The 17,278-nt window shown below is 44.6% G+C and overlaps 1 protein-coding gene across 3 annotated transcripts in view; it reads right to left on the reverse strand.

The window, feature by feature from the left end:
- Window positions 1-1,640: 1,640 nt before the first annotated feature.
- ccny (cyclin Y) overlaps window positions 1,641-17,278 on the reverse strand; it is a 40,816-nt gene continuing 25,178 nt past the window's right edge. The window contains exons 2-11 of one of the 3 annotated variants that reach the window (XM_018741248.2): window positions 16,805-16,879; window positions 16,190-16,210; window positions 13,719-13,753; window positions 12,891-12,991; window positions 12,681-12,716; window positions 11,650-11,707; window positions 10,991-11,110; window positions 6,301-6,467; window positions 3,292-3,454; window positions 1,641-2,705 (exon numbers count right to left, since the gene is read on the reverse strand). In XM_018741248.2, coding sequence (XP_018596764.1) covers window positions 2,589-2,705; window positions 3,292-3,454; window positions 6,301-6,467; window positions 10,991-11,110; window positions 11,650-11,707; window positions 12,681-12,716; window positions 12,891-12,991; window positions 13,719-13,753; window positions 16,190-16,210; window positions 16,805-16,879 — 893 coding nt within the window. In that variant the 3' untranslated portion in view covers window positions 1,641-2,588. Of the gene's footprint in view, window positions 2,706-3,291; window positions 3,455-6,300; window positions 6,468-10,990; window positions 11,111-11,649; window positions 11,708-12,680; window positions 12,717-12,890; window positions 12,992-13,718; window positions 13,754-15,574; window positions 15,996-16,189; window positions 16,211-16,804; window positions 16,880-17,278 lie in introns of those variants that run through there. The other 2 variants (XM_018741246.2, XM_018741247.2) reach the window with 2 other exon arrangements.

Here is a 17,278-nt window from a genome sequence, read left to right on the forward strand (position 1 = left end):
AATTTGTGAATAATTCATGACATATGTAGAACGGAGAGTGAGAAATTTACCATTTTGGATTTCAGAACCCTAAGAACGGGCTAAAAGAAAGTTTATGGGAACCTGAAAACACTGCCATGAAAGGAATTAAACCTCTGGGACCTCCTTAAAAACACCCCTCTTTGTACAAACTTCATCTATAAAGAATTTAGTCAAGAATGTTGCTATTTTACTTTTTGGGGAAAAAAAGAAAAGAAAAAACAAATGAAACAAAAAAGCTTTGCTAAATGTTTTACTTATTTAATACAACGGTTATTTTTCTCAGAACCTGTCAGATTTGCTGTATTTGATGGAAAAATGTTCAGAATGATTAAAACCTGGGGGTATTTCATCCACCATAAATTTCAAACCATGTAAATACTGCTCAGTCATAAATAATTCAGCACTATATTTTTTACACTGTGGACTCTCTCTTAATTTATATACACTGTACAAAATTACTTCTGCAAAATAACCATTCTAAATTTGTCATTATTTCTCATTTCTATTCATTCAATCTTGAGAAAAATATTTTCGTTAATCCAACTCATATATTGTAAGATATAATTAGAAAATAAATATTTGAGAGACTGAACACTGATCGTGCAGCATGACCACTTCTTCAATGTTCCTACTGCAGTCGGTTTCATCTGGAAGAACTGTTTGTGAAAAATAAAACACTTCAGGGCAGCAACATGATGAATTCACTCAGCAACATACCCAAAAAAAAAAAAAAAAAAATCTATTCAAATTCACCATCAACGCAATGGGATAAAATGAGAGACTCATCACCGGGACATTAATTACGCTGAACTCCAGGCAACGAAAAAGTAAAGCCGTTATTCCGAGAAATTAAAAGGAGCGAGAACAAAGACAGGCACCACGGGTCTAGAAGACGGCACTAATGGTACACGAGCTCCGAGCCAAGAGTTAAAGACCTGCGTCATCCACACCGTCCAGGCAGACACGCACCACACAACACGCCTGCCCCTACGCCCGACGGGCCTCCGTAGGTTATTGCTCTACGCACTCCCATTCACCGCGGTACGAGCACCGCGCCGTCCGACCCTCCAGTCAGAGCTTATCTAATGCCAAGTGTCCTTTCTTCTCACTTTCTCCGCTTACCGTGTTTTTAAGCCCATAACCGAAACCCGTGGGTCACATGTCCAGCTAAGGATAAACTTCCAGGCAGCCTAAAGAGGATCTGGGGCAGAAGACGACTCCACAGGATTACAACTTGTAGTGGTTAGTAAGTACATCAGTACGGAATGCTTTTTTAACGTTTTTTTTTTTTTTTTTTTTTAAATTTGTAAGCAACATGAGCTCAATTTTTGTGATGACCTTCTCTGCATATTCCTACAGTCTTTTGACCGTCACCACCGTTCACACCGCACCCGCCTACCATCTCCCTTCCTTTCAAATAACTCCAACTTACCACGCGCCACACAGTCACTATCGGTCAACCCAGAGACCAAATGCTCTTCACCCCAAAGCTCCTCCAGCAACACACTGCTCTCACAACACACAGAGCCATACACACCGGTAGCAGAGAAGGCTGGAATAATGCATTCGTAAGCGTAAAACGCAGAAGCGCCTCCCCCCCCCCCACTGAGTGGAATCAAAACACACACAAAAAAAAAAAAAAACAGTAATAATACTGAAAGGATTTACAGGAAAACATTTTTCCTTGTTCTGGTACAAGGTCCTTGGTTCTCAGATGCGCAGATGGGGACATCACTCATTTTACACTGAAAAATACTTGCCTTTTCTCAGCAGCCGGAACACCACTCCGGACTTCATACTGAGAAATTACTGGAGAACAGAGACTTGGCTTTTTGACAGCACAGCAGCTATATTCATCATAGCACATTGGTCAAAATTGGCTTTTTTTTTTTTTTTACATAGAAGGTAGAAGGTATTAGGAATGTCAGGAGAAAGTGTGGAAACAGGAAGCCACGTGTGCCTCGATACCCGGACCAACACACCTTGTGCTTGCGAGGAGAATTTTGTTCTGTGACACATTAAAGTATTAAAAGTATTAAAGCCAGAGGAATGTACAAGGAATGATCAAACGAGCACGGGAACCTGTTGCGAACATTGCCGAATATGAAACAGGGCACCAAAGCCTGAAGACCAGGGGGGCAAGTGACATTAGAAAACCGGTTTTCTCTGTAATCTTGCCACCGTATGGATGTTCTCGCAAATGTTTCGCTTCCCATTTGCTACGAATTTGCTGCCCCGCAACAGTCTGTCCTCACAGGCACAGGGCCGACACTGGCTACACAAGGGAAGATGTCGCTCGAACCGCTTCGCCCCCTACAGGCTGAAGGTCTCCGTCTTTTTTTTTTTTTTTTGAATCTTTTCTTTTTCAAACATGAGTCATAAAAAAAAAGTTACTATGACAACAGATTTAACAATAAAAACCAAGGATCCTGTGTGGCCCACTAGGTGGAGGCACTGTGAAGGCATCTAGCCGAGTTGAAAAGTCCTCTCTCTTCCTCCTAGCCGAAAGCCGGACGGAGAGCTGCACTCCCGGACCTGCTGCCATGTCACCGGCTGTCACCGTCGTGTTAGGATATGATAGCGGGCGCCCAGCGGGCCACAGCCAGATTGTCCGCGCTCACGGACCGCTTCTTGGCAGCTTTCCTCAAGTCCTTATACTTGTCGTCACAAAGCCTGGAGATGGCCTGAAGGAGGAGTTGGACAAAATGGACAAAAAAAAAATTAAAGTAACTGCACAGTAACGTCCCACCTCCCATCCTCCTAGTTGGCACGACATGTCAACTCAACCTTTGACCAGTCATTTACATACAAGCTATGACCTAACATCCAACCAAAGCTCTGAAAAGACAAGATGACTGCTGCCATTTCTCTGACTAAAATAAAACACAGTCAGAGCACGGGGGGGGGGCAGGGTAAACCTTGAACGGGGCACCAAACCGTCACAACACAATCACTCTCACTCGCTCACACACATACATACTAAGGCCAATCTAGAGTCACCAGTCCACTTGAATCACACACCTTTGGATAATGGAAGGAAACCAGAGCACCTGGAGCGAACATGGGGAGAACGTGCAAACTCCACACAGTCTGAGCAGCGATAAAACAGAGTCCATGTGCTGTGATGCAGCGCTACCCGCTGTGCCACCTCACTATATACCGACCGCAAGACAATAGAAGACAGAGGTGGCCAATGCAGTTCAGTGCAACTCAAATGTGAGCAAAGTAATCAAAGAGTAGCAAGAAGAGGGTCGGCGTGCAGTCCTTCACCTCCAGCTTCTGTGCCTTGTCGCGACTCAGCGGCTCCAGGGGAAAGCTCAGATTGTTGGCCTCCGACAGGGAGCGCAGGTCAAAGTAGTACTTTGCGTAAACACTTGACGGGACGTTGATGTTGAACTGCAGCAGCTCCAGGAACTGGCGCTCCAGTTCGTTCCTGTGCAGGAGAAAACGGAGGATCCATAACGGCGTCACGTCTGATCAGGCCATTTGACTACTAGTGACTACAGAGGGGGCCAAATTCAGAGTCGTCGAGAGCCGAGGATCTCGACGACAGCTTTTTTTTTGTGAAACGTGAACGTGTTTCAGGATTAAAAAAACTGGAAAAATTAGGATTAGGTTTCTAATTGATTCTAATAGAATCCTAATTGATTCTAAGTGATCAGGAAGTGTCGATTATTTGGAAACACTTTTATGCAGCTACTTGTGTGATGCACATTGGTTCACATGGTGGAAAGTAACTAACTGTGCTTTAGAATCACACGTCTGCATCTAAGTCTCTCTTTCTGTTGATGTAATACACACATTGTATTTTCTATGAGATGTACGTCGCTTCGGAGAAAAGCGTCTGCTAAATGAAGAAATCTAAATGGAAATTATGACGGTATAAACAAAAATGTCAATGAATAATGGGAAGGGTAGCCAGCGGCCACGTGTTAACAGCCGTTTCCCTGCATGTAAAGGACACGGGTTTGAATCACACTTCCTCCTGTAGTACCTTGGAGCAAGGCACTTACCCTGAACTAAAACGAAAAATTCCCCAGACGTATAAACGGGTAAAGCACTGCAAGCCACGTATTTTTCAAACTGAATCCTAGCTCCTCAGTTTACAATCATAACTCAATTTGTTTGTAACTCCAAAGTCACTAAAGTGTCCGCTAAATAAATAAATGGAAACAAATAGGAAAATTAATTACGGAAACGTAAAATAAGGGATCGCCGAAATGTGCAGCGATTCCACGGTCAGCGTATTAACTAACACAGTACTTGTTTCATCAGAGTGACCCCGACAGCACCCTGCACCGCTCATGTTTCCACACGCAAAACCGATCCCTTCACTCGTAGGGTTAACAACTGTCTCGGCGCAACCCTGAGCTCTGCCTTCCACCTACGTAAATATTCAAATTCGTGCAGCAACCGACTCGCTAAATTTAGCCAGGAGAGACAGGCAGGAAGGAGACGTCTTCCTGAGAGGGAATCTCAGCCATTCGTCGTCCTTCTGCAGTCTGTCAACCGAGCCCCCGAAACACGGCGAAGCAGCGGTCCTTAAAACTAACTGCATATCCTGAGCGGGTCGAACGAGAAGCCGACGATCATTTGTCACCTCCCTTATTGGGGTGTAAATCCCTCTGTCGCATTTCTGCTCCTGCTGTATGTAGTAATTGGAAAGCCCAAACCGCCTGCGTCTCAAATAGCTTTCCGATGCCTTTCGACTCAAAGCTACTAGCTGTTCCGCCAATAGTGGCGGCACACACGGAGCCGTCAGTGCGGCTTCCGACGAGGATGGGTTCCGAGGAGCCACGCGGCACAGGCTGGGCTTCGATGTGAACCGCCGCATTCTGAATCCTACCGAGTCCTCGACTTACGAACCCTATAGGTACTGCAAGACCGTCCCTAATTCGGCGGGTCTGTAAATTCAACCTCACCGTCACATTTACAGATGCCCCTTGATTTATTCATAGATTAGGGTCTACAAAAACCTCACAGGAAACAATAAGTTTAAAAATTCACCGAAAAAAATTTATCTACTTGATCAGTTTCTATCAGCTGCTCGTCCGAGGCACGATCGCTACGTTTCAGAGCTCATCCTGGAAACATGCTTGAAGCAGGGAACGCTCATTTTATTGCCGTTCACTAATCTGAAACAACATATGCGATGTTTGTCAGCATGTGGCCGCTTTCAGTTTGCCTTATTAGCTATACAATTAATAAAAGCAAAACAATGGTGTTCCCTGCGGAGGCTACATAATAAGGTAATTTAGAAGGACAGAATAAAAAAAAAAAAAAAAAAAAACCCATCTCTACATTTTCATAGAGTCCTGATGACTGATTTATCCCATCAACAGCTCTTGGCTGAATCCATTTCTCTGTCTGTTACAAAACACACTTTTGTTCTCAGTTGCTTTTGGAAAAAAGCATCTGCCAAATGAATAAACGTAAATGCCAATGCGCAACACTCTTTATCTTGTTGACCACAAACACCAGACATGCTATAAACAGTGTGGAAGGCATCTGAGCTAATCCAGTTCGACAGTCCTAGTCTGTACGCTCTCTACTGCCAACTAATGGCTGAACAAGGAAACACATGTAACGTTCCCTCTGCAGCAAAAAAAAAAAAAAAAAAAAAGGGGACAAGAAATACAATTAAAATAAATTAACGGGAAACCATATCTTAAAAAACTTGGAGGTTCATAAGATATTGACCCAGGTTACTGCTGACATACAGTTTTTTGTGTGGTTAACAAACGAGAGTAACAGAAAGCAAATTATAGGCCAGGTCTCTGACCCACCTGCTGTGAGTGTGAGAACTGTGGCTCTTTCCGTATCCTTGTTTTTGAGGACCATGGATCGTGAAGTCTTTCAGTGGGTACAGATTTAACCTCAATGCAAGATTTCTGTCAGGTGTCGGAGGCCTCAGGCAGAACGGAAGACTGCGCACACCAGGCGTAAATTGGGGCGGCTGGTAGCGTAGTGGTTAGAGCTGCTGCCTTTGTATTACCCTTGAGCAAGGTATTTACCCTAAATTGCTCAACAGAATTACCCAGCTGTAAAAATGGGTAAATAACTGTGAACAGATTAACATTCTAAGTCGCTTGAGAGAAAAGTGTCAGCTAAATGAATAATAAAAATTCAACACACTACCACTTGCAGCCGAGACGCCCAGAAAAGCATGTCTCTGTTGCATGGACAACTGACAGCTCTCTCATGCTCTCTCTCTCTCTCTCTCTCTCTCTCTCTCACACAAAGCAGTCAGCGATACACGTTTGTTATACACAGACTGACATGTCTTCCACGGTGATGTCCTTGAGGATTTGGCAGTAGTCCACGTTCCACACGGCCTGGTCATCCCACACCTTGGAGGCCAGCAGGATGGCACCCAGCACGATGCGCTTCCAGTTGGCAGGGCAGATGTCGATCTCTGCGTACGTTAACAGCCTTTCGAGGTACACCTACCAGATAAAATGGGGGGGGGTGACAAATAAGTTATGCAACAAGTCTAGGTATAAAAGCAAGTAATAAATACATTAAAGTCTGGTCAGTTTGGTTGACAGCCTCATTCAAGCTAAACTACAGGTAACGAAAAGACTCTTGACCAAAATATGTGTATAGCTGTGTGCATATATATATATATATATATATATATATATATGTGTGTGTGTGTGTGTGTGTGTGTGTGTGTATACACTTGCACAAAGGTCAACAAAAAGGTCATTCAAAGTCTTCTGAAGCTTAAAATCAGCTCCAGGCACATTCATAATCATAACCAATTTATTTCTCAACAACACAATGTCATGTAGACAGTGTTGTTATGCAGGAAAATGCCACCTGCAAGTATAAATAGGTTTAAAATGCTGGAAAATTACACGGCGAAATCTGCCCTTCGGAATCTTACAGCTGTGTTTCAGTTACGTAAAAAAAATAAACATTTAAAGAAAATTAATCTTCCAGGACTTATGCAACAAATAATTTATAGCTGTGTGGGTAATCTTAACAGTGCTCCTCATTAGATGTCTTACAATAAAACGAAGGAGCCAAATCGGCAAGAACGTAAGGGCAAGAGAGACGAGCGGAACGGTCTGCTGTCAGCGCTGCGCGAGACTGAAGTGTAAAGTGAAGAGTGGTTTTCCATTTAGCTCGGCTGATGGCCCTACAAGGGAACCGTTTGCATCTCGCGGCTCCCTCCAACGAGCATCATGAAGGATCCGCACAATTCTTCGGAAGCACACGTAAACAAGTCGGCAGGGGGTCCTCAGGCCATCGAAGTACACCCACCACTGCGTTAAATCATTACGAAAGCTACAAATATAAGCACAGAAATGCTAATATTATTTAGACTCGTTCCGGAAGCAGGGGGACAGACTCAAGTGTCGGCCAAATTCCTGAGGGGGAATATTCCAACGATGTTCAAGACGCTCACAGGATTTGCACTCCAATACCCACAGCACTTGGTCACTCTCTATGCCACAGCAAGAGTGCCTGATGGTCCCGTGCACGAGAGGTGCAAAAGCAAGTCCGAACATCCCCTGTATTGGCTCGCATGTGTTGGAATGCGCTCCCTCTGCCCCTCAGGGCTGCTGAATGCTGTGAAAGACCTCAACATTCAAGAAGGCTGTGTAAGCCGCTCTCTTGCGGACTTCGTTCCCGATATTTTAATCGCTCCATAATTTTGCATCACACCATCTGTCACGATCACAGTTGCATTTCCTGTTAATTCTATAGGCAGTGGGGAGCATAGTGGTCTGAGCTGCCACCATTGGACTTGGAGGTCCCAGGTTTCTATCCAACTGCCTGCTGTTAGTAAACTGGACCAAGGTACTTACCCTGAATTGATACAGTAAAAATTAGCCAGCTGTACCAATGGATAAATAGGTTTATTGGGGGAAAAGTGTCAGATAAAGGCAATGAGTACATGCAAATAGGCAGCTACTTGCGGGATGTGCACCAGCGAACGGTGGTATCAAACGAGAATCGCTCGAGTGCCTCCGTAACATGATTTGTTTGTTGAAATGCACTTTTGTTTACTACGAACAGTGCACCTTTTTGAAGAAAAGCATCCAAGTGCAAACATAATGGTGACACTGTTTGGTACGGTGCTGGGTGATCCACACCAAGGGCTTCTTGTTCTGTCTTCTGCCTCTTCTCACCCATTTCCCTGCTGTTGAAAAAGCCTTTATGCCACGGACCTGACTAGATCCCTTTAGCAGGACATCCATTAATCAGATTTCGACATTCGGCACTCAAGCGTCTGAGGGGACCTTTATTTTTAGTTTCCAGAAGTGGAAAAAGTGCAGGCGTCAAGCAAGGCTGGGGCTCCCGTACCCCCAGTCTCAGGGGGATCTCAGACCTTCTGACGGTTCACAAACCCCCACCGCAGCACTGGGAATAACCAGACACTCATGTGGGGGAGACAGCATCGACTGCACACGTGGGAGCAGATCATCATCTTACAGTGATTTTAATTAAAGGGTGATTAAATCATTTCATGTCATTACAGCAAGAAAACGTGCCTTTATTGGCGAGTGTGTCGTTACATTAAGTTTGTCCACTTATTTCAAAACAAGATGAATAAGTGACCCAGTGTAAGTAGTGCATCTAGCAATATAAGTCACCTTGGTGAATAAGGTGTGTGGGCACATAACACTACATAGAGTTCATTGGAAGTTGCTTTGGAGAAAAGTGTCTGCTAAATTAATAAATGTACAAGATAATTTTGTGCCTGCTTTGAAGTATTTAGGAACAATACAACTAATACATAGTTTCATTTGTGTAATGGAGGCTCTGATACAAAAGACCTACGAACTATCCTGACACATCCATCCACATCATATATGCATCTATGAAAATAACAGCAGATATACTTTTTTTCTGGAGCATCAATAGTCAGTGTTCTTTGAATAAATGTATTTTTTCTGCACAAATGCTATAGCTGATTTTATATAAAGCAGAACATCTTTGTCTCAATAAAGAAGGGGGAGGGGGGACAAAAAACTGAAGATGGCAACTGGAGAGAGATGAGCCAGTAGCAGGAGGCCCTTGCCCCGTTGCCGGACGATGTTGTCACCGACGGGCAGCAAGGAGAATTGTGTCCGGACAGGCTGGACAGGGAGGTCAGTTCCTCTCAGACAGAGCAGACAATGAGCACCGTGGTAAAACCCCTTTCGGTTATCTACGAAACACAGATTCCCCTATCGCTGCACACTGCCTGCAGATCCCCAGTCTGCTATCAGTAACCTGCTTCTCATTACCGCAGAACCGCACCTGCCATGACACCAGGAGGACTGTAATGCAATCAGACCATTACAGAAGCCCATAACAACATGATCATCTAATAAATGACAGGACACAGCTCAGTGCTTATTATAATGCAGGGATACCCATGTCAGACCCCAATTATTTTCCTCCCCAATCAGCAATAAATATCTTTGCATAAGTATTGGGTCATACAACCATGAGACCAACACCACACCAACACTCCTATGTCATCTGTGCTAAATCCCTTTTAAAAATAATAAATTGCTTCATGCTCTTCTTCAAAGCAACACACTTAGCTTTGCATACAAAACTACGTACAATGATTTACCCATTTATACAGCAAGGTAATTTTTAGCATATTCATTCCAGTTCGGTACCAGAATCATAGGTACCACAGCAGGAGTGAGATTCAAACCCGGGTGCTTCGAGTGCAAGTCCGCAACTCTAACCACGATGCCACCTGCTGGAGGAAGAACATAATTCAACAGAGTAGCTTCTTCACTCAGCACAAAAACAGAGGAAATTCCACTGAAGCCCGAAGGATGCGGGTCTAATGGGAGCAGCTGGCAAAAGTCAGCATGGGGGGCTTAATATGTAAACAGAGAGGAAACAGAGCCCCCAAAATGACCACCCTCTATTCTTAGCGTTGGCAGATAAGCCCATAACTACCAGAGTAAGGCCCTATTCAATTACTCGGAGCGCTGGGCGATTCCCACAGGCGCGCTGGGACGCTGGGATAATGCGAGAAGCCGAAGCCCAGCTGCCCGGACACCTGTGCGGTTCCCGTGACGAGACGGAGCAGGGGGATGGCTGCCACGTGAGGTCATTTCCAGCAAAGGGCTCACAACAGGCCTTCCCTGGATGACACACTAGTGCACCGAACGTCCCGTAAGCCTTCATCGACCAGGCGATGACGCTAGCATGCGTTGCAGGACCGAAAGTGGCCCGAGTGGGTCAGCGTACATTCAGGTGTTCGGTCTACCTACGTAGACTCCTCGCTACTCTATTAACGTTAAAAACGGTAACACGGCTTCTTCTCTCGGGGTGTTTCAGCAGCAGTGGCCATAGCGGTACCGTAGCATTACCATGTGACAAAGTGAAAAAATGTCTGCAGCGGAGAAAATATGAGCAACTCCATGAAACGTGTTCTCGGAAGGCAAAAAAGAAACAAAAAAAATTTAATTATCACCGCAAGTGATAATAGGACATCATTTTGTTGGAGGAGAAATAGAAAGCCCCCGTAAAATTTACCACGGAAGGAAAGAGCAGATAAAACAAAGCAGGAGGTCAGGAAAAATTTACAGAGATGGCTGAGTTCATACTATTAAAGTTATTATAGCAGGGGCGGTTGAGGTTAAATACTCTACACCAAGGGTACAGCAAGCGGATCCTTCGTGGAACTTGATCTAGCAACAGACCGCAGTGCTGCTTACCACCCTTCGCTCAGACGAGAATGAACACTTTCACAAGCTTATTTGTTTGGCAGAAGTGTGCACCATCCTCACTTTTTTTCCTCTCTTTCTCGCTGTCTAACGGAGCTTAAAACAAACTGCAGACAATTATTTACCCATTTATACAACTGGCCAATTTTACTATATCACTTCAGGGTACGGTAGCTTGTTCAAAGGTACTGCAGCAGGAAATGGGACTCGAACCTGGGCTCTCTGAGCCCAAGGCGCCAGCTCCAGCCACTGCGCCACCTGCTGCACCACACACTCACCAGGGTGACAATGGCACATTCTGCAGTCAGCTGAGCAGCGCTGAAGAGCGTCCGGACAAAGCGGTAGATCTGCTTCTGTTCCGGGTCGTGCTTGTCGTAGTCGGGCGGCACTTCGGATTTCTGAAGGTGGGGGGTGGTGGGCGGAAAGGAAAGATCAGGGTAGCGAAGGACAATCACATTAACAGAGTAAAGGAATGCTATCCTGACTTTTTTTTTTTCCCCCTTTAAGGGGAGTTAAATCCAACAACTATGTCTTTGTGCCTGGTTATGTTCAGTTCAGTAAAGAGTTCTCCCAGTGAATGGGGGGAGAGAGAGAGGGAAAAAAAAAAAGCTACCTACATTCATTTATTTACATTTATTCATTTAGCTGACACTTTTTGCCAAAGCAACTTACAATGTTACGGTTACAATTATTACACACTTACTTGTGGGGATCGAACCTGCAACCTTTGGGTCCAAAGGCAGTAGCTCTAACCACTAAACTACCAACTGTCCCTATATATGCGTTTGCTAAATAAATAAATAAATGCAATATATTCCTCCAGAGAAGGCAACGCAGGTATCATGCTACAAGAGTAGACACTGGGCAAAATATTAGCAATGGATGAAGGCTAAATATTTTAGTGGATGCACTTCGAAACTTAAGGTTGGGATATTACCGAAAGTGGATGAAGTTTCTCATCGAAAATGTCTAACAGCATTCGGCCATCTGTGTCTCTGAAACGGAGAGAAAGGGGTAAACAATGATGTTTCGAACCAGCCATCGCCATCCCTCCCGCCCGGTGGTCAACAGAAAAGTTAGGATTCACTCCATCCTGCGTCTCACAATCGGACACACTTTCGCCACTTTTGGTTTATAAAAAAAAGGGAGTACGTTTACCCCAAAAACGACACCATTCCACTTCTACTCAGGATCTGAAACGGACACTAATTGTTCTGCGTTGAGCTTACTGAAGGTGAATGTTGTCTTGATCACCAGTATGGGGGATGACAAATTCTGGAGATTAATATAGCCACAGGCGGAACATCGGAGCCATAAAAAGTCAGAAAAATAAGGAAAGTGGGGGGGGGAGATGGAGCAATGGCAGAGACAGTGCAGCATAGGGGAGACGCGGTAGACGGAAAACAGAAGCGCACCCTTCTTGGTGGCAAGACCTGTGACGGTGAGATCCCATCACACTTGAATAAAAAAAAAAATTTTTAAAGGAAGAAATGACTGACTGCACAGCTACATTATCATTTATTCAGGGTAATTTTTACTGTACCAATTCAGAACAAGTACTTTGATCAAGGGTCCTACAACAGGAGGCGGGATTTAAACCTGGGCCCTTCGAGTCCAAAAGGCAGCAGCTACAACCAATACACCACCCGCTGCCCCTCGTCACTTCCTTGACCACCGGGTTGAATGCCACCCTATTGATTATTCAACACTTGACGCCTCCCTCCGGTCCGAGTTCAAGAGCGTGACCTTTCGCACCCGGGGCGCAACGTACGCGCATGTAAGCGTTCCTACCGCACGCAGCCATTTGTCCACATATCAAAGGAAAGGGTGCCATTGCTGATGCCGTTTACAGGCTTTAGAAAGCAGCCACGGCAGCGAGGGTCTGGACTGTGTGGTGCCCTGGACTGGACCTCAAACATCACAGTTTACTGTCATCTGTACCACATATGTGAAGGATACAGCACTTACCTGTTTTTCACATGGTAATATATTGCAAGGGCTACACTGTAAAGAGAGAGAGGGGGGGTCAGTGGCCAAATATTTCTTCCGACACATCAAGAAAATCAACGCATTTATATAAATGAAACACTACCAGATACAATTTTCTATAACCGAAGAACGACTCCCGTTGAAGGTGCGTCAGTTTCGAGACGGTGCAGGACACACGGTTCAACTCACCATTTAATGGTGTATTTAAGGTTCGGCTGGCTGACCGTGCTGTCGTCGAGAAATATGGTGGAGCAGGAGCTGTACTTGCGCCTCATTTGACCCGGTGCGTGCTGAAAAACAACATGAGTTTGGATGAGCTACGCGCAGCCCGGGACTTACACGCGAACCACTTTATACACCCTTCCCTCATATGACGTGGTCCCAGACAACAGACCCATGTACAAGAGCTTATGGAAACATTTCAGAACATTTTCAGAACCGCTTGTCCCACACGGGGTCGCGGGGAACCGGAGCCTACCCGGTAACACAGGGCGTAAGGCTGGAGGGGGAAGGGGACACACCCAGGACGGGACGCCAGTCCGCCGCAAGACACCCCAAGCAGGACTCGAACCCCAGACCTACCGGAGAGCAGGACCCGGTCCAACCCATTGCGCCCCCCTTATGGAAACATTCTTTTTTTAATACAGAGGGCTTATTATTTAGTATAACAGCATTTAACTAATTCTACTTCTGCAATATGTATTTTATCCACTACCTACTATGCATTTCATTCAACAACCGCTTCTTTGTAACAAGACTAACTACCGTATATAATTCCTGTCGCACGACGGGCTCAACCAATCCCATCAATCACGTCAAACCAAACCCACAACTAAAACAGAATCAGTAAAAACTTTAACTGCAGAAATGTGTCAGTGTTGACGAAATTTCAACTCTGAAATGTGTTAATTTGGAAAATGATAAAGCAACGTTTATATTTTAGGAAATTTAAAACAATGGATTACATGCACATTACAATGCTGCGATTACAGTAGGGTGCACGGATGAAAAACTTACGTGGTTGATGTACAGGCTTTTCCGTTTTTCCCGCACTGTAAAGAGAGCAACAGCACAATGACGTTACTGCAGGGGTCCCTTCAGTCTGTCGAGCAACACAAGAGAGGTCGACACGGGAAGGGCCTTGGAGACGACAGCAGCGGCCAGAGGTTAACGAAGCAGCAGCCCTTGTCCCAACATCTGGACACACTCGCATTACAAACTCACACCCTACATAAAGCCGTGACTGGAAGCAGGAGCTCCTCTAAGGCAAATGGGGTGCAAAGCCTGGAATAAAACACACATGACAATGACAATGCCGGATGAAACGAACCCAACCCAACCAAGCAGCCCAGATGAAGGAGACACTGAAACAAAAGGGGATCAAACACATCTGTACACTAACATACATAACCTTGCACACAAACTATATTTCATTTCTGCTTTAAATTTGAGTATAATTTTTTCTGACCGCCATACACATCGTCTTTTATTACTTTAAAACTTTGTTTTATTCTCATGAACTTATTACAGCCGGAAAAAAAGTCACATGCAGCGCTCTCTGTCCGGTGTTTTTCCAAAATGTGTCGCAGTAAATAAAATACTAGCGACTGGTAGGTTGGTGCAGTATCCTCGTGCAATCGTACTGCTGCAGGGATATCCAGTGTCATAAATAAGTCAACGGTATATAAAATTTTTTTGACCTGAATAAGGGAGTTCAATAATTTAAAAACACGTTGGTGTTAAATAAACGAAAATAGTAAATGCATACAAAAGTCCAGCCAAAAATGTTGCACTTTAGATTAAGGAGGTTATCATCATGGTTAAGAAATTAAATATGGTAAATAGCCCTATACGTTCTCATTTTGATTTAATGAAGATGTAAAATGATTGCAGCCACGGTAGAGGCTTATTATACCAACGGGTGCATCACAGCACCGAGGAGCTGTGCGGTGTCTCATGTGTGAGGAATATAGCGGTAAACAACCGCTGTTGTACATCAATATTAATGCACTTCTGTTGTTTGCAGATATTTATGTATTTATGTATTTTCCTTGTGCTAAATCACCAGTATCGGTGCAGAAGAGTTACTGCAACAGACACATAGTTATTCCCTTAAGAGTGAGCCTGGGCAATTTCAGGGACGCATTATTCATAACGTTGCGTTACGGCAATTTTCTTTTGATGGTCTTTCGGATATTTTGTTTTGACAGCAGGCAAACGTGCAAAATTTAGCTCTGCCTAGGACAGCATCTGAAGGAGATGGTCCGCAGGGGCGTCGCTCGGACCGAATGGAGACGCTGGAAATTAGAGAGGCCGAGTGCACCTGCAGAGAGACAGAGCGGCACGGAAGGTGAGGGTGGCCGTGGATGAGTTGACAGCTGCGGTGGGGGCAATGGGGCCTGTTTGCTCAGCACTATGAGACGCTCGTGCAGCTGCCCCTGGTCCACACCCCATAGCATCAATGTGCCGTTTTTTTTTTTCCATCTGTGACAAGCAGAATCAGTGTCGACTTTCTCCAATAAAACTGCAATACAGCCACGCCCTACTCTCCGTTTTGTCATCTTCCAAAAGAGGGAATCCTCACTACTTTCCGGGTCATTCAGGACGACGCTTCAGTCCTTCAAGTTCAGGGCATAAGGCGATGTAGTATATCGTCAATTTAAGAGACTAACTGTTGAGAGGGATTGCTCAATACTGTATGAGGTCCATTAAATCTGAAACCAAAAGTCCACCAAATAAAAATGCTGTGAAACCCACCACCCATAACTGCATGATAAACAAATTTCACTATATATAAAGAGCCAGCATGCATAAAAATACAAAATAAATTATGCACCATCTTCTGCAATACAAGTGATGAAATACATACATACCAACGTGTCAGACTATGATGGGGAAGTACAGTAGCACTGAGAAGCAGGAAATGGGGAAGGACCGACATGACTGCAGAATTGTCGGTTAAATCCAAAATCCGTTAAATCGAAGATTTAAGCAACAGCCGAAAGACCTCGGTGGCATTTTTTTTAAATTCAAGGTTTTTCCCTAATACTGTTGCCCCATTTGCCGGCTCTGGGATTTTAAAGGAGCCGCTGCACTGTTGTCCTTGCGCGCATGAACCCAACAATGGTTCCGCAAAATCATTCGCGACGTAAAAAGCCGACACCGAAACACCGAGGAGGGCGGCCGAGAATAACCTCCGCAAGACACCCGGTCGAATCCCACCCGTCAGTCGCAAAAAGCCACACGGGGAGGTGAGGAGATACTCGGCACACACGAACCCATGCGCAGAAAGAGACACCGAAGCCGACGGAAGACAAAGCGGAAACGCTGCTTTGCGACACAGAGATGGCAACGGGCCCACGTGGTTCTGGAGCTCGGGCGGCGCAGCACACAGCACGATGCTCGCGAGACACCGACTCAATGCCAGGAAGCACAAGAGCACCGCGGGATGCAGAAACACGTAGCCCTGCACAAATACGTGTACTTACCTCTCTTGTTCGGCACAGCAACTGAAAGACAGAGCAGTAGCCGTTTCTGCTCAGCTCGAAACGTAGACATAAAATAACGTCCACACAAATACAGGCATTGGAAAATAATGTGGTCGCAGAGTATTTTGGATCAAAAGCAGCCCAAATAGAGCAGAACAGATTCAAATTTAAATTTAAAAAAAAAAAAAAAAAAAAAAATAGCCTGATGTCCAGGAATTTGCAGTTTCACAGTTTCAACTGTTCAAACAGCATTGTTTAAAAATAGTTAATTAGTAAACAAAATCAGCGTAACGAAATCTCATATTCCATCAAGCATGTTGGTGCCAATGGAAGAAAACGAAATAACACTGCATATACTGTACGGCTAGGTCTCAGCTAAATTCCGGTGAACTGTTTTATGTCACTTTTGACAGAAGCATCCGGATAAACAAATAAAATGTAAATGTAAAAAAGAAAATGCTAGGTAAACTGCTAATAAGTCGCCGCTCTCCAAAGCAAGGCGTTCTGATTTTCGGCTCGACACCCGAGGTTCTCTCACACACGGAGCCACCCGTACGCGGGCCTGGAGGAAGAAAGGCTACGTACGAAGTGAATCGTAAATCGGGGTTAACTCACCGTCTGTCTGGGACTTGCTCAGAAATATCGTGCTGGCTCTCGGATGGTCCGAAGGGTTGGACTCCATATTCAGATCTGGGGTAGAATAATAAAACCTCAGATTAATAACAGGAAACATTTTCACAACAGTATTGCAAATGTGACATTTGAAAGGAACCGCTTCTGAGCCTTGAGTTTGTAATCAAAACCCATTTTTACCTCTTCAAATGTGCACAAAAATTAAAATAACCCCACAAGCACAAATCTGGAGAGTCAACCTCAAAACAATCAATGAATGTAAAATTAATCTTATGAATGTCAACCATCCTCCCATTATGAAGAATGTCAGGTCCTTCTTACCATGTTGCAAACAATTAGGAAATAATAAACGCTACATTGTATTACCTTCAAAGGGAAACAGTGCCTTTGACCTGTTATGTACTTGTCTATTATAATACTCTTAGAATATTGATTATGTCTATATTGTAGGTGACC

This window comes from Scleropages formosus, chromosome 19 (assembly GCF_900964775.1).
Source record: "Scleropages formosus chromosome 19, fSclFor1.1, whole genome shotgun sequence".
Taxonomy (NCBI): Eukaryota; Metazoa; Chordata; class Actinopteri; order Osteoglossiformes; family Osteoglossidae; genus Scleropages; species Scleropages formosus.